Raw genomic sequence first — 20770 nt, 5'->3', positions numbered from 1 at the left:
AAATGTATCGGCAGGTGCGGGTGCATCCGAGCGATACACCGTACCAGCGAATCTTCTGGAGGAAGGACCCGAACGAGCGCTTGCGAGTGCTTGAGCTGAACACCGTTACCTACGGAACGGCAAGCGCCCCGTTCCTCGCAACGCGGTGTCTGGTGGAGCAGGCGGAGTCGGCGAAAGGCCGGTTCCCAGCAGCCGCCAAGATCGTGATCGAGGACATGTATGTCGACGACATGCTGTCCGGCGCCAGCAACGAGAAGGAAGCAGTGAAACTTGTGCTGGAAGTGAAGAAAATCCTGGAAGAGGGAGGTTTCCCAGTGAAGAAGTGGTGCTCTAACTCAGAGCAAGTGCTAAAGTGTGTGCCTGAAGAAGATCGGGAGAAGCCGAAACCGATCGAAGAATATAGTGCGAACGAAGCCATCAAGGCTCTGGGTGTCCTGTGGGACCCACGCGAGGATGAGTTTCGTTTTGTGAACTGTTTGGAAGAGTGCGACGACAAACCCGTCTCGAAGACGAAAGTGCTTTCGGACATCCTGAAAGTGTTTGACCCACTTGGCTTCGTAGCCCCAGTCATCGTGCTGGCCAAAGTGTTCATGCAGAAGTTGTGGGCCAGCAAGATGAACTGGGCTACCGAACTAAACGAAGAGCTTCTGTGTGAGTGGTTCGAGATTCGAGAGTCTCTAACAGCGCTGAACGATATTCGTGTGCCGCGATGCGTCGTGGTGCCCAACACGGTTCTGTACGAGCTGCACGGGTTCGCTGACGCGTCGACCGTTGCCTACGGGGCCAACGTCTATCTGCGGTGCGTCCGCGGGAATGGGTCGGCCGAGGCCAACCTGTTGTGCGCGAAATCCCGAGTGGCTCCGCTGAAGAAGCTGTCCGTGCCGAACCTGGAGCTGTGTGCAGCGCTGTTGCTTGCGCGGCTCGTCGTGAAGGTCATCGAAACGCTGGATCTGGAGCTGTCGGCTATCGAGCTGTACTCGGACAGCCAGATTGTGCTCGCATGGCTGAAGAAGGATCCGAATCTCCTGGAGACCTTCGTGCGCAACCGCGTCATCCAGATCCTCAACCTCACAGGTAAGTTCCGATGGAATTACGTGAGGTCAGCCGATAATCCGGCAGACATCGTCTCTCGTGGGATGAGACCCACACTCTTGAGTCGGTGTCCGAAGTGGTGGAAGGGGCTTCTACCGCTGACGAGCGCTGCCTACGTTCCTGAAGAACCCCCCGAACTCGAGGACGACGAGCTGCCAGGGCTGGTAGCCATCGTCTACAAAGTCACCGTCGTCGAGGAGATGCCGGTGTTCAAACGGTTCGGCGAGTTCCGGAAACTCCAGCGCGTGATCTGCTACGTGCGCAGATTCGTCCAGAACTGCAGGAACAAGAAGTCTGGACAACCAAGGACAACGTGCGCCTACGTGACAGTTCCTGAAACAAGAGCGGCGTTAAAGTCCATCATCTGGTCGATTCAAATGGCAGCCTTACCAGATGAGTTTTATCTAGCGAAGACCGAACAAACATCCAGCCAGCTTGCGAGCCTGGCACCAATCGTCGACGAGGACGGTCTGCTGAGAGTCGGCGGACGTCTGGAACATTCGAGCCTCCCGTACGAGGCCAAGCATCCCGTGATCCTGCCCCGTCATCACGTGACTACGTTGCTGGTTCGAGCGCTGCATGTGGAGAACCTGCATGTCGGCCCCTCCGGACTCCTGGCCATCGTTCGACAGCAGTACTGGCCGCTGAAAGCGCGCAACGTAGTGCGCGACGTGACCCGCAAGTGCCTGCAGTGCTTCAAGGCCAACCCACGCAGGATTGAACAGTTCATGGGACAGCTTCCGGCGGAACGAGTGAACGTTGCCGCCCCCTTCGAGTACACCGGCGTGGACTACGCTGGACCTGTAACGGTGAAACAAGGCAAGTACAGACCCAAACTTACCAAAGCCTACATCGCCGTGTTCGTTTGTCTGGTCACCAAGAACATCCACCTGGAATTGGTGTCAGACTTGACAACAGAGGCCTTCTTGGCCGCCCTGGATCGCTTCGTCAACCGACGAGGCATGGTGCGCAAGATCTTTTCCGACAACGCGACGAATTTCGTCGGGGCGTCACGATCTTTGCGCGAAATGCACGAGCTCTTCAAGCAGGACCTTCTGAAGCGCGGAATCCAGGATTTGCTCGTGCCCAAGGCCATCGAGTGGAGCTTCATCCCGCCCAGGGCTCCCAACTTTGGCGGATTGTGGGAGGCGGGCGTGAAGAGCGTCAAGACACACCTGAAACGAACGCTGCAGAACGCGGTGCTTACCTTCGAAGAATTTGCTACCATCTTGACGCATGTTGAAGCGGTCTTGAACTCTCGGCCGCTCTTCAGCTTGTCGGACAGCCCCGGAGATCCTCTTCCGATAACTCCGGCGCATCTTCAACTCGGCAGGCCGCTGCGTCCTGTCGCCAAGCCCTCCCGCAGCGGTGTCGCAGACAACCGTCTGAACCGCTGGGAATACCTGGACAAGCTTCGTGAGTGCTTCTGGGGCCGCTGGTCCAGAGAGTACTTAACGAGTCTGCAGAATCGTGCGAAGTGGACCAAGAAATCGCACAACCTGCAGCCCAGAATGCTGGTCCTTCTCGTCGAGGACAACCTTCCGTCGCAGACCTGGAAGGTCGGCATCATCGTCGAGACTTACCCCGGAATGGACGCGCTGGTGCGTGTCGTGGACGTGAAGACCGGTTCTGGAGCGGTCTTCAAACGGTCGGTTTCCAAACTGGCACCCTTGCCGACCGTGGACAACGACCGTCTTCTGGAGCGCTTCGGTACTTCGGAGTAGCTTCGGAGAATGCAGCCGCGGGGGAGAAAGTCGGATAACTTCCGTCCTCCGCGAATTCTTGATGACAATTGAAAAACCAGCTCGATCGGCAACACTGGTTGCTGCGATCGACTCACCAACGCGACACCCCTCGTCGCCGCCTGCGATGACGCAAGGAACGATCGAGAAGGTGGGAATTGGCGCGCAACGGATGCGCGCGCAAAACGGAGAAGGAGGAGAGAGAGAGAAGTGGAGATTTTCACTCCAGTTCGCGACGCGTTTGAGTAAAGACGTGCTTGTAAATAGTGATCGGAATAAAAGTTTTTTGTTAGGAAAGAGAATTCCGCAAAGTGTTTTGATCACCCGGAGAAACCCTAATACAGTCCACCCGAAGATCCAGTTGGGAGATTTGGCCCCAACAGATCCGTAAGATTAAACCACAAAGAAAGATGCTCGCCTTGTTGGGTTGTACACCCTTCCAAATTACCAAGATATTGCGAAATTCCTGCGAGTGCGGTCTTGACCGGTTTGACAACAGATATGCCTAACATATGGAACGCCGAAATCGTGCTCGGTACGATTCAGAACGCTGCCGGCACACTTCCGCGCCAATCATTTCCACACGACAGCCTTGCATCTGGAGAAAAGCGGCCGCATCAAGTAAGACCGTAAAAGTGACCACTTCCAGATCACCAAAAGTGATCAAATCGCCTCGCAGTGCTGACGTAAACCAGGTGCTGAAGACGACGCTCAGGTAGATTGAACTTTTCCACGTGTTTTTGATGTCCGGTGAGTCTGGAGTCCGAAGTCCGCGAGGAGGAGAAACTCGATCTGCAGAAGCTGATGGAGCGGGTCGCGTTTCGGATCCCACCTCAAACTCGAGGGCTTTGCTAACATGGTGTACGCCGTGTACGTAACCCAAAACGCATCCCGTCTGCTGCGTGCCATCTACGAGATCGTCCTACATCGCGAGTGGGCCCAGCTAGCGGACAAGTGTTTAATGCTGTGCAAAATGATTGATCGGCGCATGTCCCCATTACGCCAGTTCCGAAAGATGCCAGATGAGATCGAGAAGAAAATAGAGAAGATCTGCCCGTGGGAGCGGCTGTATGATCTGGAAGCGGACAAGATCGACGAGTTAATTCGCGTTGCTGAAGTAGGGCAAGACCATCTACAAGTACGTGCAACAGTTCCCAAAGTAAGAGTTCCCGATTGGTGCGCGAACTGTTAGTGGCGGCCCGCGAACGCGCCCCGTTAATCATCTTCATATACGGGATCGATTCCATTGGCTCGTCTCGTATCAGAGAAAGGAGAAATCTGAGGTCCAACGTACCGTGCTGAAGCTCCAGCATCAATTGGAAGGGTCATCAACACCACCAACGACGGTTCCAAAACCCGACACGGAAAGCTTATTCCTCTCTGGTTGCAGTCCAATCCCCTTCATCCTTTCCGGATCAAACACATTTGTCACAACTACAGGTAGGCCGGTCAGGCCTCTGGCTTAACTTTCCACTTTCGTTTTTCTACTGTTTCATCCAGGTCTACGGCCGGATACATCATTTGGCGACGAGGATTCTTCAACAACCCAGAAGAATGGAACATCTCAAGCAAGCATTGCTCCTGCTGATAAAGCTTATTGAGAATATTGACCCACCAGTTCCTGCTTAAGCCGACGCGACGCAAGTTCTGGCTTGCCTAGCAATGCACACTAGTGAGTTCACGTTCCGGGCCGTAACACAGACAGACCTAAGACTGGTGGTTCCGTCGGCACTAAGTCCTTAGCGGGAGGCGACCAAACTGGAAGATGCGGCCTTGGCACGGTTCCTGGTAAGGAAATTCGATTTCCGGTGCTACGAGCAGCACCGGAACATCATCCTGCCCAAGCTTCCGTGCTATTTCAATCTCGCCGAAGCGATTAACACCCTCAAGCGGATCTTCGGCCCTCAAACGTCCGAAAACAGCCTGCAGCTGGAAAACCCGGAAAACCTTCAAGGCAGGACTTTTGTACGCGGCTGTTTCATTCCGGTCCACGACCACACATCAACAACCAACACTTCCCACATTCCGTTTCGTTGGACTCAGTCAAACCTGGTGTAAAAACAACTTGGTTACCGTGGCCAAGCGTAAATATTTCGATATCCGTCTCGTACTGGTCTAGCCAAGACATCTCCCTTTCGCTCGTTTCCATTCAGTCTAGTCGGATAACGTAGTACCCGGCCAACACCACAAAGTGGCCACTCTCCCGCGAAGGCGCACTGATCGTTCTCAAAAACAATAAACAAAGAACAGCTGATTCCTGAAGCTGAAAGCTGAAATAACGAGGGGTCCTTCAATTTTACCGTGACTTTGGACATTCACGGTTGTTTCACGGTTCACGGTGGGGTACACTTTTTGCGAAAGTTTTTCCACCGAGTGTCTTGTCGTGTCGTCGATCAGACTCTTGCAGTGGGAGGATACCGGGTCTTATACTACCAGCTCGAACAACTTCGACGTTGCACAAAGTGCCGAGATGCCACACATTAAAAACATTTAATCTCCAACAAGTGTCATACATCGATATCTGACCACTCCTTAGTCACCAAACTGTGGTGGCCGAGGCAGTTAAGTCATTGGGTTAGTCTGTCAAAGGTCTCTGGTTCGATTCCCGTAGTCGACACTTTTGGTGTTTTGTTTGACGGATGAACTTTTTTTGCAAATGAACCTCGAGAGTAGAATTCTTTCGCCCATCTCAAGCTGTGTTCTCTGTGTCCGTGAATGGAACCACTATTTGTTTTGGGTGTATTATTTTTCAACATCATTTAAAATTCAAGTGTTTGGCTATTGACATTATTTCATGGCCAATCACCGAAATTTTAAGAGTTTTGCGATTGATATTTGGGTACACTGTACAGCAGGGCCCGATGTGTAATTTTGAAATTCCATTTAAATAGTTGTTTTGCATTTAAACAACCTTCATGTAAAATGAGATTAAACGTAATCAAGGAAAAGCGAGTAAATATAACTTTTGGTTCTGGCAAATCAAAAATTTTAAAATATAAAGAGCATGTAAACATGTTGTTTGAGATCGATAGTTGCACCCTTTACCCTATAAATAAGATTAGTTTCGAGATGAATTGTGAGAGAGCGAGTGAGTGATTAGAGAGTGTATGAGAGAGTGAGAGAGACCGTACGGGAGTGCCCGACGGGTTCAATTTGTTTACGTTTAGAAATAAAGTTAAGTATTCAGCCAACACCCAAACGGCTCGGTTTGTAGAAGCCCCCGCGTACGTTGTACCGTCTCGATCGCCGCGAATAAAGCTACTCCGCGCAACAAGCCGTGTTTTTGCTTCGACCGTGTTTTGAAGTTGAGGTCGTTGACCTCCCGAAAGTGGGCTCTGGACGAGCAGTGAAACCCCCCAAAAATACAGTCCACATTTGAAGGGCTCGATCCGGAACATTGGTCCTTCGAACCGGATCGAAGTGGCCGGCCCGAAGTGGAAGAACCTTTGTGTGCGCGCGCGTGAAAAGTGGCCAGTTCGCTGAACAGTGGCCATCGCGATTCGGACTGTGCGAGTCCGCGGCAGTTGGCGCCATCGCGCAGTGATTTGCGGTTTTGTGCTGCAATTTTTTATGCTGTTCTGCGCGCGGTGCTGACTGGAAGAAGCAGCAGGAGCGATCGTGGTCTGCTGGGAGCTGTTCTAAGGCGGACGGAAGCTGCGCTGCTGTTGGAAGCTGTGTGTTCGAGAGTGTTTGCGTGTGCTGGACGCTGCCACCGGAGGTTCCAGGAGGGCCAAGCAGCGTTCCAGAGGAAGTATTGGGTTGCATGTGGTGCATGAGGTGTTTTTTTTTTTTTTTTTTCTTTTGCATAGGACGTACCCGTCCTAATATCACGGTAAGCTTACAACCTCCCCGGAACTGTCTTTCGATATTACGTCGGGGAGGAGCAGCGCTAGTTGCGCTCACCTTTCGGAACATTGTTCCGGGAGGCACGCTCTATCATCGCGTGCCTTTTCGTCAAATTTTTTAGTATATCATCTTTAATATATCAGCGGAGCTACTGGGCCAGGGGCCCTTCGTTCCGGGACGCACGCTGGTCCGTGCGCCACTTCTCTTGCAGTTTGAGCATTATCTGCGTTATAGCTGTGGAAGCTGCACCCCATGCTTCCTCGCTCTGGCACATTCTATCTGTCAGGTTGTCTGGCGATGTGTCAGGACCACATCCCAGCAACAAGATCTCCCTGCTACTTTGGAACCGGGGGCATTCAAATACCACATGTTCCACCGTCTCAACGGTGCCTGAACAGTTCGGGCAATTGGGTGAGGTTGCGTGTCCGAATCTGTGTAGGTACTGTCTAAAGCACCCATGCCCCGTTAGGACTTGGGTTAGGTAGAAATTTATTTCACCATGCGTCCTGTTTACCCACCTCTCTAGGTTGGGTATCACGCGATGTGTCCATCGCCCTTTGGTCGAGTCATCCCAGCTTCGTTGCCAAACAGCCATAGTGGCTGCCCTGGCCGAAGCACGATGCCTCCTGACCCCTCTTAGCTCGTGGCATCGCATGTCTTCTTGGACGAGTAGTCCAATGGGGGTCATGCTAGCTAATACGCAGGCCGCCTCTGCTGATGTGGTGCGATACGCACTACATACCCTAAGACAAATTAGCCTATAGACGCTCGTAACCTTCTGGAGGTTAGTCTTTACTTCTAGGGCGGCGCCCCATGCCGGTGCTCCGTAGCGGAGGACAGAGCCGACCACTGTTGCCAGTAGACGCCTTTTACTACTTTTGACAGCAGAGTTATTCCCCATCATACGAGATAGGGATGCTATCGCTTTCATAGCCTTCTTGCATACATAGTCAACATGACTATTGAAACTCAATTTGTCATCTACCCGGATACCCAGGTAGAGTAATGACCTCTTGGAGGCGATCGAGCAGTTCCCTGCTCTGACGTTAATGCACTGTGCAGACTTGAAGTTGTTCACGGCAACTACCTCTGTCTTTTGATGCGCAAGCCCTAGATGGTGCAATCCCATCCATTCTTCGATTGTCCGTATTGCTTCGGTTGCTTGTACCTCGACTTGGAGCTGTGACTCGCCGAGCACCATTAGGACGATGTCGTCGGCAAAGCCAACTATGCTAACGCCCGCCGGTAACTCCAGAGTCAGCACCCCGTCGTACATACCATTCCACAACCCAGGACCGATCAAGGAGCCTTGTGGGACTCCCGCCGTGATGATCAGTTCGCGAAGACCCTCGTCCGTCTCATAGAGAAGAACTCGGTTTTCGAAGTAGCTTTTAAGCAACTTGCACAGGTAGTTGGGGACACGAAATCTATGGAGGGATCTCGCAATGGCGTCCCAACTAGCGCTATTGAAAGCATTCTTGACATCTAGAGTGATGACAGCGCAGAAGCGCATCCCTCGACGCTTAGGCTCGACTGCGATCTTAGCTTTCTCGAGGACTGCTTTGATCGCGTCGACCGTGGACCTTCCTTTTCTAAAGCCAAATTGACGGTCTGAAAGACCCCTCTCTAAATTTTTTTTTTTTTTTTTTTTTTTTTTTTTTTTTTTTTTTTATTAAAGACCGAATTGCACACTTCTCAGCATTTTGCTGGAATATTCACCTACTCCAAGATTGACCTGGGGTTAGGCTCGGCTGTCTTTTTAAGTTTGGGGATGGGCTCCCTTCTTTTCAATTGATCTTTAACCTTCCACAATAATCTGTTGCACTAGCCAGTGAGCCTAAGCTCTTTTAAGGCAGTGCATTTCTTATATTCTAACTACATTCTATGATTTGGTATTGATGGCGAGCGGTGGTGGCAGTTGTTGACTAAGATGAGCGGCGTTTGACGATGGGCGGTTGCTGGTGGGTGGTGGGCGTTGGGCGGTGGGCGGTGGGCGGCGGGCGGTGGGCGGTGGGCGGTGGTCGGCGGGCGGTGGGCGGTGGGCGGTGGTGGCATGAAACGAGATGTAACAGAACATTAGTTTTGACTTCTACACAAAAAGGTGGATTCTCTGCTTCATGTTGATGGTGAGTAACCGTTTGAAGGCGGCGATGGTTGTCGTTTTTTTGCAGTCGGTTGTCAGTGCATTGTACAACTTCCCCCCAAGGTAGGAGAATTTTTTCCTTCCAAACTCCGTGTACGGCCGTGGTAAGATGAAATCTCCTAGTTGTCGGGATGCGCGAGATGACTCCCTTCTCCTCAGTGCAAAGTTGTGATGTTGCTTGGCGTCCGTTGAGATCTTGCGGTGCAGCATCATGGTTTGTAGTTCATACAATGCTTTCACCGGAAGGATCGAATCAGTACAATCCGAGTAAAGTTGGGTTGTAGGAAACAGCAATGGCTTGCGTGAAATAATTTTCAGGCAGCGATTTTGAAGAACTTGTAAGTCGTGTAGATCCGTTTTACAGGCTGCTCCCCAGTTTGCAACTAGGTACTGGATTCTGGAGTGTACCAAAGCAAAGTACAGCATTTTCATTTGTGGGTAAGGAATGAACGACGAGATTCTCCAAAATATTCCACACAGAGAGCTGAGTTTGCTTTTGAGGGCCCTTATATGAGCAGTCCAGGACATGGTACTATCAAGAACAAGGCCAAGAAAGGGATAACTGGAAACTTCTTCAACAGTCTGTCCGTTTACAATAAGTTGAGGGTGATCTGGAACTCTCCTCCTTGACGAGTGGATGATCATGTATTTGGTTTTCGCAAGGTTAAGGGATAGCACGTTCGTTTTGAAGAAGTCGTTCAGGAGGACGATGTCTGCTGCCATTTGTCGTTGTAATTCTTCGCAGGTTCCTCCTCTGTATGACACTGACGTGTCATCCGCAAACAGTCGAGTTTTCCCGTTGAGCTGCAGTTTGCCGATGTCATTGATGAAGAGCAAGAACAGTAACGGACCCAAGTTACTCCCTTGGGGCACTCCAACAGTTATGGGACACCACCCACTTCTGTGTTTTCCAATAGACACGTACTGCTGTCGTCCTTGTAGATAACTTTTCAGTAACTCAAGTGGTGTTCCTCTGATCCCATAGCGTTCCAGCTTTTGTAGGAGAAGATCGTGGTTTATGGTGTCAAATGCCTTCTTGAGGTCAATGAAGAGGGTGGCTGCAAGTAGTTTAGAGTCCAACGTGCTGTATATGTCTTCGACTAGATCACACGTTGCCGTAAGCGTGCTCGACCCCGGTCTGAACCCATATTGGTGTGAGTAAAGAATTGCAGGGCGATCGTCGGTCTTTCTTGTTACATATGCGTTAACGCGGCAAACGATCAATTTCTCTATCAGTTTGTCTAAGACTGAGAGGGTTGAGATCGGTCGATAATTGTTGACGTCCTTCTTATCTCCTGCCTTGTAAACTGGTACGACTCGAGCCACTTTCAAGCAATCCGGGAACTGTCCAGTCATGATAATTTCATTGAAGACATCTGTTATCAGCTGCGCAAACACCTCGTAATGCACCTTAATGAAAGTTGCAGATATGTTGTCCGGTCCTGCACATTTCTTGGTGTCCAGCTGGTTAATCAACGAGACTACTTCATTGTACGTAGTGGGACTGAGGAACATAGAATCGGGACGGCGCGGCAGAGTGTTGAAGCGACATATATTTCGATCACTTGGAATAGTGGCCGCAAGTTTGTGCCCAACACTGCAGAAGAACTCGTTGAACTGCTGGCAGATTTTGTTCATGTCCGTAGTCGTTACGCCTCCGTTGTCGTAAACAGACCGAGGTGCATCATTTACACCGTTCCTTCCAAGTACGTCTCCTACAATCCTCCACGCGTTCTTCTGGCTGGTGTTTGAAAGCAATCTTTGATAGTAATCTTTCTTGCACCTGTCCTTTTTGGTTTGCAGCATCCGTGACACGTGACTCAGCAGGCCTGCTACTTCTTCGTCCAGCGGATTTCGTCTGCTTCTCTTAAGAAGATTTTCTTTCCAGCGCATGATAGTCCACAGGTCAAACGTAATCCAAGGACAGTGACCCTTTATCTTAGCCTGAACCGTTACTGTTTTAGTGCATTGCTTGACGAAATTGTTGTAGTTGGTAATTACTGCTGTAAGTTTCTCATTGGCTGACATTTCCATCGGCAACCCTATCATAAACTCGTGGAATTGTTGGTTTAGTCGCCTATGATCGATGATGTCCTTCTCCAGAGTCGTTCTCGCTGTGCTGCAACCAAGATTGAATGAAGACAGCACCAAACAATGATCGCTCAGGTCATGAAAGACTGTTTCATTCACAACCTTATCAAGCAGCGCTTCAGAGCAGATGACATGATCCAGCACATTTGAGCTCATAGGTCGAGTAACCACATTGTTTGTCACGTAAGTGTTATAGGACTCCAGAACACGCGTGTACTCCTGAACGGTGTTGACGGATGGCTGGTTTACTGCTATGTTCATGTCTCCAACAATTATGCAATCGTGCCCTGGTTTGCTGCTGGACACAAACTGCTCCATTTCGGAAATAAATCTCCTTGCTTCGAAATTTGGTGGACGATAAATCGCATGGAAATCAATCGGCTTACCCCGCTTCAGCACCAGTTGGATATGGTGCATACCGTCCTTAATTGTGTTGCAGCATTCATCCACATCGAGTTCATCTCGGTAAAAAACTGCCAGGCCCCCATTTGATTCATTCCGACAGGAAAACATAGACTTGTACCCCGCAATGCTGAACAAACAAACGCGATCTTGTTGAATCCACGTTTCACCTAGTACAATTATGTCTACCCTTCTGTCGAATCTGTGTAGAACCTCTTTTATGCTGTCGAACTTTGTTACATTGTTCATGCTGCGAATGTTGAGCTGCATAATTCTCAAAGACGACTCATGGGGTAGATTGGTATTGGAAATAAGCCACTCATCAATACAATTAAAACTTTTATTGGTATTCAACATTTATAAACACTGTGTTGTTATGGCGTCAAGGAGGTCTTCTGCCGTCGCCGTCTCGTCCAGGTTCTTGCACTGGAGAGTGGTTTCTGTACAGAGTGACCGGACCTTGATTTCGTCACTTCCAACGCTCTCGGTGACCAGTCGGGCGTACTCGGAACTGGGCTTCGTACCCCTTTTGAGAATGAGGAGAAGCTCGTTCTGACGAGTTCGCCGCACCGACTTAGTAGCCTCACCAAGCTCCTTAAATTCCTCGTTAGAGCGCAAGTTTCGCAATAGGCTCGCGTAACTTTTCTCGTCGGCCTTTATCGCTATAGCCTCGTTCCTCGTACGGGGCTTGTGCTTAGACCTAGGTTTCCTTCGATTCACCACCGTGAACCCATCATTAGCGTGTCCATCACTGCTTTCGTCGCCCGGGTTGCCACCTTGGGACTCCCCATTGGGGCTGGTGCCAACCTCCTTGCTACCTGAAGGCGTGATTGGAGCTGTAGGTTTGGGATCTGCGTTCTGGACGCCACCCTTCGCCTGCTTTGGCTTCTGACTTTGTTGGTTCTTACCCTTGTTCTTGCCCTTGTCCTTTCCGGTCTTGTCAGACTTTCCAGGCTTCGGTCCCGACTCCCACTTGGCCTTTTCCTCTTTGAGGCCCTTCAGTTCTTCGCGCAGGTTAAGGATCTCCTGCTGTGCCTTCGCAAGCTCTGAAGAAAGAGGCGATTGGGCCCCTGATTGAGACTCACACGCAGGAGGTGTGACGGTCGTCTCTCTCAGGGCTGCTACCTCGGCGCTGAGCGCCTGGTTCTGCTCGCGAAGTGCGTACACTTCGCTGTCGAGCACAGCTGGGGTGGAGGCCGGCTTAGCAGCTGCAAGCTCCGCAATGGTCTTGGATAGTTCCTCGACCGTTGCCTGTAGGGCTGCATTCTGCTCCCGTAGCGAATTAAATTCACTGTGGGTTACCTGGTCCTCTACTTCGATGGAGGAGTGAGAATCGTTGTGGACCTCAAGGGCTTTCACCCTATCCTCCAGCAACAATCTCGCAGCTTTCTCCGTACTGGCCTCCTCAGCGAGGGTATTGTACTTCGATCGCATCTCCTTCCAGAGTTCCTCCGCTTGACGCACTAGCACCGTTAGTGACAGTCCGGATCGGGTGATGTCACTTCTGATATTGCCAGCGCTTCTGATGTGCTCGTTTAGCTTTGCGACTTCCTCGAGGGTGTAGTAGACGTTAGTCTTGCTACCCTCGGGCAGGAGGTCGCTTAGCGTCACGTGCGCTCGTTCGCGTATTGCGTCACTATCTATGGTAGGAGGTTTCCTCCTATTTCGTCCCGGTATGGGCGGTAGTTTCGGAGTTATCATCCGCTCTAATGGCCCTGTCCTCACACGTTTTGGGTCCCCTAGGATCTTCTCCTCAGAGAGTGATCGCTTGTAGGTTCCCACCGCTTTATGCCCTGCCCCAGTCTTCGCGAACTGGTACACAGCATTTTTAACGATCAGCGGGCCATTGACCGCAGTCTCAGGCTGGTTCGCTATCGCCACGGCCGGTACTACTAAGGCAGGCTGGGAGGTAGTCCCCCCAGACTCCGCGTTTTCCACCGGACTTTCTTCTTGATCTGATGCTTTGGGTGCATCGGAACCCTCTTTGGAAATTTTTGGATTTGACAACATGCTGGTTAATCCCACGAGTCGCTAGGGAATTATACCGTCCGCCCCGCCATTGCCCTGCATTAGCGCGGTAAGGGCTACAATACTATGGGGTGCGCCCTGGTGCCCCACAGGCTACCGTTAGCGACTAGGCTGTTTTAAACCCCCCTAGCCACGAATCCCTCAACACGGATTGCCGCACATCTTGGATCTAGGTTTGTGAAGTGTGGGCCTTTGAACGCTTAAAGCGGCGTTCGTTCGCTTTGTCGGAAGGATTTATGTAACGGACTGATGTGGCTTTTTTGTAGGAAAGCAACGACATCATCGCCCAAGTTGGATTCCACCACGTCCTGATCGACTTCCCGCTGTTGGTCCGGGTGCTCAGCAGTGTAAACATGCAAGAGCATACAGCTATCCGCCGACTGCAACCCGCCCGGTAGCCTCAGCTAAGCTCCCGCGGGGACCCTCCACATGTCCCCACGGACCGGGTGGTGCATGAGGTGTGTGTGTGTGTGTCTGTGGTGAGGTGTGTGCGATTTGGGTTTGAGTGAATGAGCGTTTTTCGAAAGAGGTTTTTTTAATAAAGATTTATTTGGATTTTTTACGCGTTTGCGTTTCTTTCCGGAGTTGTGGTCTGGGTAATCCTGCGCAAGCCCTGATTTTTGGATTGTTCTGGTCTCTGTCGGTCGGTCCACTGCTGGTTCTCCACTTTGGCTGTCTCTCCCCACTGTCAATCGGGTCGCGTAGAACGTTGAGTTGATCGTTTCGGTGTTCGCGGTTGCAGTGTTCTGGATTTTTGGCGGTCAACGGTGAGTGAAGGCGGTAAAGAATGGACGAGTTGAAGGATTTGCTGCAGCAGGAGCGGCAGCTGATTCTGACCATGAATGGTGTATGTGATTTCGTGGAGGCGTACAAGAAGGCGGAGCATGAGAACCAGATCTCGATTCGGCTGGACACCCTGGAGGAGGCAATGAGGAAGTTCTTCAAGGTGCGCCGCAAGATCGAAGCCATGATCGATGACGAGGATGAGGATCAAGTTGTTGGAGAGTCAAAGGAGGCTCGGAAGAAGCGGTTGGCTGATCTGATGGTTCAGCGTGAGATGGAGTACAACAATGCTCTTCGTAACGTCGAGGAGAGGTACTTCGTGGTGAAGGCAAGGCTGGTCGCGCTGCGTCCAGTCAAGGTTGAGCCCACTCCTGGTGCTGACCTGAACGAAACCTGCTTCGATCGGTCGATTTCGCGCATTAAGTTGCCGGACATCAAGTTGCCCAACTTCAGCGGTGAGCTTAAGGATTGGATCCCGTTTCGCGACACCTACAAGAGCCTCATCCACTCCAACATGCAGCTGCCGGACATCGACAAGTTCACATACTTGAGGTCCGCTCTGCAAGGTGAGGCACAGCTGGAGATCCTGTCGGTCGATTTTTCTGCAGAAGGCTACGACGTTGCTTGGAAGGCACTGGAGAAGAAGTACGACAACCACAAGCGCATCGTGAAGGCGTACCTGGACGCGCTCTTCGACATCGAGCCGCTGCGGAAGGAGAGCTGTGACGGTCTGTCTCACTTGATCAGCGAGTTCGAGACGAACCTACAGATGCTGAAGAAGCTCGGCGAAGGAACAGCTGTCCGTTCCTTCGACAATCCTGGTTCACATGCTCTGTGCGCGTTTGGACCATACCACGCTGCGTCTGTGGGAGTCACACCACAACTCGAAAGCTGTGCCGAAGTACGACGTGTTGATCGAGTTTTTGCGTGGTCAGTGCACGGTGTTGCAATCTATCAGGGCCAATCGGCCCAGCGAAGGAGACGGTCTGCAGAACCGCTCGAGAGTCTCGACCGCTCACACGTCCTCGCAACGGCGCTGCCTGTTCTGCGAAGAGACATTCCACATGCCGTTCAATTGCAGCTGAGGAACATGTCTGTGTCCCAACGAGTGGAGGAAGTGAATCGATGGCGACTGTGCCGAAATTGTTTGCATGCTGGTCATTACGCTGACGGATGTTCTCGTGGTTCCTGTTCCCGCTGCGGCGGTAGACATCACACGTTGCTGCACTACGACACGCCGGCTTCTGCTGGCGCTCGACAAGAAAGATCCTCCGTTCCCAATACGCAAAGTCAATCCCAGGAAGCTGGACAACAACAACCCACGAGACAGCAAGACCAGACACAGAACATTTCCAGCCAACCAACCACAAGTTTCTACTCCGTGATCCAATCCACTTCTCGAAACACTCACCCACCACCACCCACAGACTTTCGTAATACCACCACCCTCAAAGCGGCATCCCTCCCCGCACAAAATGCACCCACACTTTCCCGCCGAGTCCTCATGGCTACGGCTGTTGTTCGCGTGGAAGACCAGTTCGGAAATTTCTTGTTCGCTCGTACACTGTTGGATTCGTGTTCCGAGTCCTGCTACATTTCTCACACGTTTTCGAAGAAGCTGAAGTTCCGGACAGCTCCAGATGTACTGAGGGTACACGGCATTGGAAACGGCTCAGCGTTGTCGCTGGAGGCCGTACGCGCGAAGATCCAGCCACGGCTGGCTACGATCTCGAGGTTCTCGAAGGAAATGCGGTTCCACGTGCTGGAAAAGATCGCCATCGATTTGCCCGTCACACCGGTTGACGTCAGCCAGATGATGCTTCCCTGTGACATCATTCTCGCTGATCCGCACTTTGGGAAACCTGGTCCCATTGACATGATCATCGGCGCTGAGTTCTTCTTTGAGTTGCTGGCGGCTGGTCGTCGTAAGATCGTCGAGGACGGTCCGACGCTACAGGAGACTGTGTTTGGATGGATAGTCTCGGGGAAAGTTCCAGTTTCGTCACCCAGCGTTCCATGTACGGCGACCTACTTCAGCTCAGCAGTTGACCTGAAGGAATTCGGCGAACTGGAGTCGAGCCACGTCAACAGCACCCACTCTGTGGAGGAGCCCACCCGCGAAGAGCTGTTCAAGAAGACGACGAAACAAGATGCGACGGGAAGATCAGACACCGTTGAAGAAGCCAGCACGCTGATGAAGAAAGTCCGGCAGGTCACCGATTCTGCTGATGTCACGGTGAAAAAGTGGATCTCCCACTGCCCAGAGCTGCTCAAGCAGCTCCCGAAGCACCTGAAAGATGAGCGCAGCACGCTCAACGCGCTGCACAGTGTCGTGCACGCCTGTGTCTTGTGTCAACAGCTGTGGAGAGTCAAGATCGACCGGGATCAACCGTCAGACGAATCGTTGCAGCAGCTGTGGAGAGTTAAGATGAGGTTGACAGCGGTCGCGACGAGAAATGTGTCGTGCCGCATTGGGTTCAGCAACGATTGCGTCGAGGACAGAGCGAGCTTACGGTGCGAGTCTCTACCTCCGCTGCACTGCGCTTGACGGTTCCGTCACGTTTCGACAGCTCATGGTCGAGAAGAAGGTCAACATTCCACGGTTGGAGATGTCACCTGGCAGATGGTCAAGGCGTCGGAGAAGGTTACGCGCCCCAACACACAACTGGTGGACGGCGTCATGCGAGTCTGTGTTCGTCTGTCGAACATTTCGCTTTGCAAACGGACGCTTCGATCGTGTGAGCTCAAAGATCTGCTCGCTTTCCATCCGGAATAGTCAAGAATTTGTTCAAACCTCGATTTAAGCACTCGCTGAGTGCGCCTCGACGCTTATGCGTCCCCCATTCTCGAAGTTTATGTTGGTATTTGTAGTTTTGTATGTGTGCATGTTTGTTGTTGAAGAAAGCTCGCTGGACGCTGTCCAGTTTCGTGTTTCGGTAGACACCTGTCTGCCCGAGCTCAGCGCACAAGGCGCTCACCTGGTTAAGGGATTGCATGTTTGTCAAAAAGTCGCTAATCACCCCTATCATCGGTAGCACACCCACCCACGCTACCACATCTCACTGGAGGAAGCCTAGGATCCTGCCAGTCGGTCTCGATTTCTCGCTTGACATTGGGCTTGGCCAGCTCACACGCGCCGATCGACATCCCGACCACGAAGTTTTGAAGTCGAAGTTAGAAGACATCCCTAACCAGCGAAGAAGAACAACGCCCCCAGGAATTCACCGATGATCTGCGGATCGAGCACCAGAGTCCAGAATTCACCTGGTGGGGTAAGTTGTTCCAGTTTACGCACGCTACATACACCTACTACATCAAGTTTTGTTCGAGGCACACCACCAACTCAACCACCTACACCGACGTCCGAAAGACCACCCGCACGACGCACATCCACGTCCGCATCAACACCGGCGAACCGCGCACCGGCGACTAGCACACCGACGAGCAGCACACCGACGAGCAGCACACCGGCGAACGAGACACCCCAGCGTAACACCTTTATTGCCTGCGGGCCCAGCATCAACGTTACCTGGCTGGGTAAGTTGTTCCGGTTTTACATTTTTCTCTACACGCACTACATCGCATCTCTCCCGAGGAAACCTGCAACGAGCAACAGCATCAACAAGATGGCACACCGCACGAAGAAGAAGAAGGAAGGCATCAACCGATGCAACCGCAAACCGTGTGCACTCTGTGGTCGACGTTTGTCCCACCCGAAGAAGAGCATGTTCCGCTGGAGCATCACCCCCCACCTACACCGAAGAAGCGCAGCACGAGGCTGCCCCAGAAGTTCAGCACGGTTCGCGATCGTGGCACACGGCCAGCGGTCTGGCGAACGCTGACGACGAGAAGTTCGAGGCTGCAAGCTGCAACAGCAGCAAAAACACCACCATGAACGCTACTCGGCGACGACCCCACGCGCATGCTGCACCAAGGCAGCACCGAAGCAGCAGATGAGTTCCAGGGAGGAGAGTTGCAGTTCAGCTGCACTCGATAATGCACAAAATGCGTTGTCGTCCACGATGCATCCACGATGGCAGCAGCAGAAGATTGTTTACATCCAGAAGAGAAGATCGATTGATGCTATTGAAACGATGTGACGTGAAGTTAGCCCTAAGAGTGTTCAATTTTATGTTAGTATTAGTGTAAGAAAGTAGGTAGCGTTCTTTTTCAATTTGTTGAAACCACAGGTTTCAAGGCGGGCGGCATGTTTGAGATCGATAGTTGCACCCTTTACCCTATAAATTAGATTAGTTTCGAGATGAATTGTGAGAGAGAGAGTGAGTGATTAGAGAGTGTATGAGAGAGTGAGAGAGACCGTACGGGAGTGCCCGACGGGTTCAATTTGTTTACGTTTAGAAATAAGGTTAAGTATTCAGCCAACACCCAAACGGCTCGGTTTGTAGAAGCCCCCGCGTACGTTGTACCGTCTCGATCGCCGCGAATAAAGCTACTCCGCGCAACAAGCCGTGTTTTTGCTTCGACCGTGTTTTGAAGTTGAGGTCGTTGACCTCCCGAAAGTGTGCTCTGGACGAGCAGTGAAACCCCCCAAAAATACAGTCCACATTTGAAGGGCTCGATCCGGAACACATGTTTCTGATGTAAATGTTTCGAAATGTAAAGTTGAAAAGAGTTTCCTCACTATAAAATCACTCGAAAAATGAACTTCTTTAATAGGGGGATGGCGTCGCTATTTTTAGACCACGTTTTCCACTTTTTCTCCATCGAAACCGACTACTTTATCTACTTCATTTTGCTGGGCGAGATAGGACGCCGTCTATTTTTAGACGATGACTCAGCACTTTTCCACTCTTGCACATAAAAAAACCAGATGGCAGCACGATGTAACGCCACGTCCCTATAGGCCTCGTAGACCCAACTTCGCGTATACATATCGACTCAGAATCAAATTTTGAGCAAATGTCTGTGTGTGTTTTGGTGGGCGTAGATTTTTCTAACTCACTTTTCTCGGAACTGGCTTGACTGATTTTGTCCGGATCTGTGTTTTTAGATCCGTCTTCAGTTCCCATGAGTCATATTTTCCTACCATTATGGTTAGTTAGTTATGCCAAACCATTTTAACTCAAGTACGCAAAATTGTAAAAAGGGTGGTTTTTGTATGGTGAGCTGGCAACCCTATCAAAAGTTATTAGCACTTAAGTGTTATTTATGCACTTTTTGGAGGCCGGATCTCAAAAAATTCGAAGAAAATTATGTCCGGGTTCATCATGCAACCCACCGTTAGTTAGATAATTGAAAGATCTTTCTAAAGATCCCAAAACTTTGAAGATATATGACCCTATCAAAAGTTATTTGCACTCAAGTGTTATTTATGCACTTTTTGGAAACCGGTTTTCAAAATTTATTGATGTAAATGATTTACCACTCAATTATGAGACCCGTCGTTAGTTAGATTATGGAAAAACCTTTCAAATGAGCTTAAGCTTAAAACATTGAAGATCTGATAACCCTATGAAAAGTTAATCGAGTAATCAGAGGTCCTTTGCGATTGGCTCAATAGATTAAGTTCCGACAGCCTTTTTAAAAGTTATGAGTCCTTAATGTTGGCTAAATCTTTTATAAATCCTTTGCAGTTTCCAGAAAGAAAAAAAAGTCAAGTTTTGCACTTACAAAGAAATAATATTTAATATATTCATTGCTATAAAAGCATAAAGATCATAAGCGTATGATCCGTATCGAATGTTTGTTTTCACAATAAAACCAAATGTTTCTACTCGGTGCGACGGGGGCAGCAGTTTCAGTCGGATTAAAAAATACAAAAATTAAAATTGAAGAAAAAAGACCGAATTCGTAGAGAATTGCTCATATACTTTTAAGATTTGCTCCTTTTTTGAAATATTTTAGCAAAATCAATTTCTAAAATCTCAGTAAAGTTGAAATAGCTAAACCTTAGCTTAGCTGACGGATATTCTGTTGCATAATTAAAAAAAAATCAATATTTTTTAAGGGAAATAATATGTGTGAGGGGTTTTATTTGTATCTTACACTACTGCTTACTTTTTTAGACACTTTTCTGTACATAAAAAATCCAATCAAATCAATCAAATCGAAAATAGTTCGTAGATTGATTGTTGAGGCAATTGCAAACTTCTTTTTACACCTTAGCTTCCATCCACCCCGGGAGAAATACTTAAAATACTAAAAATACTTTTAAAAAAAACTTAAAATACTTAAAAAATTTATAATACTTATAATACTTAAAATACATGAAATACTTAAAATACTTAAAATACCTAAAATACCAAAAATACTTAAAATACTTAAAATACTTAAAAAATTTAAAATACTTAAAAAACTTAAAATACTTAAAATACTCAAAAAACTAAAAATACTTCAAATACTTCAATTACTTCAAATACTAAAAATACTTCAAATACTTGAAATACTTAAAATACCTAAAATACTTAAAATACTTAAAATACTTAAAATACCTAAAATACTTAAAATACTGAAAATACTTAAATTACTTAAAATACTTAAAATACTTTAACTATGTTAAAAACCTAAAAATACTTAAAATATTTTAAGTTCTTGAAGTATTAAAATACCTCAGCAATTCCCCACAAAAACAGCATGATTCGAAAAAAAAGTTATCCGATCGGGCTCAAAATTTTTCTGGGGG

At 49.6% G+C, this 20770-nt stretch overlaps 2 protein-coding genes across 2 annotated transcripts; both read left to right on the top strand.

Moving 5' to 3' along the window:
• The first annotated feature begins 2 nt into the window (after positions 1-2).
• On the top strand, positions 3-2816 carry LOC120426372 (uncharacterized). The gene has a single exon (XM_039591130.1). The coding sequence runs from the start codon at positions 3-5 to the stop codon at positions 2814-2816; it is 2814 nt and encodes a 937-aa protein (XP_039447064.1).
• Positions 2361-20447, top strand: LOC120426374 (uncharacterized). The gene is made up of 2 exons (XM_039591132.2): positions 2361-6611; positions 13803-20447. The coding sequence occupies exon 2, from the start codon at positions 14132-14134 to the stop codon at positions 16673-16675; it is 2544 nt and encodes an 847-aa protein (XP_039447066.1). The 5' UTR covers positions 2361-6611; positions 13803-14131; the 3' UTR covers positions 16676-20447.
• Positions 20448-20770: the final 323 nt, after the last annotated feature.

This window comes from Culex pipiens, chromosome 1 (genome assembly GCF_016801865.2).
Source record: "Culex pipiens pallens isolate TS chromosome 1, TS_CPP_V2, whole genome shotgun sequence".
Classification (NCBI taxonomy): Eukaryota; Metazoa; Arthropoda; class Insecta; order Diptera; family Culicidae; genus Culex; species Culex pipiens.
Note: the sequence above shows the minus strand (reverse complement) of the source record. Positions and strands in the feature narration are given on the sequence as shown.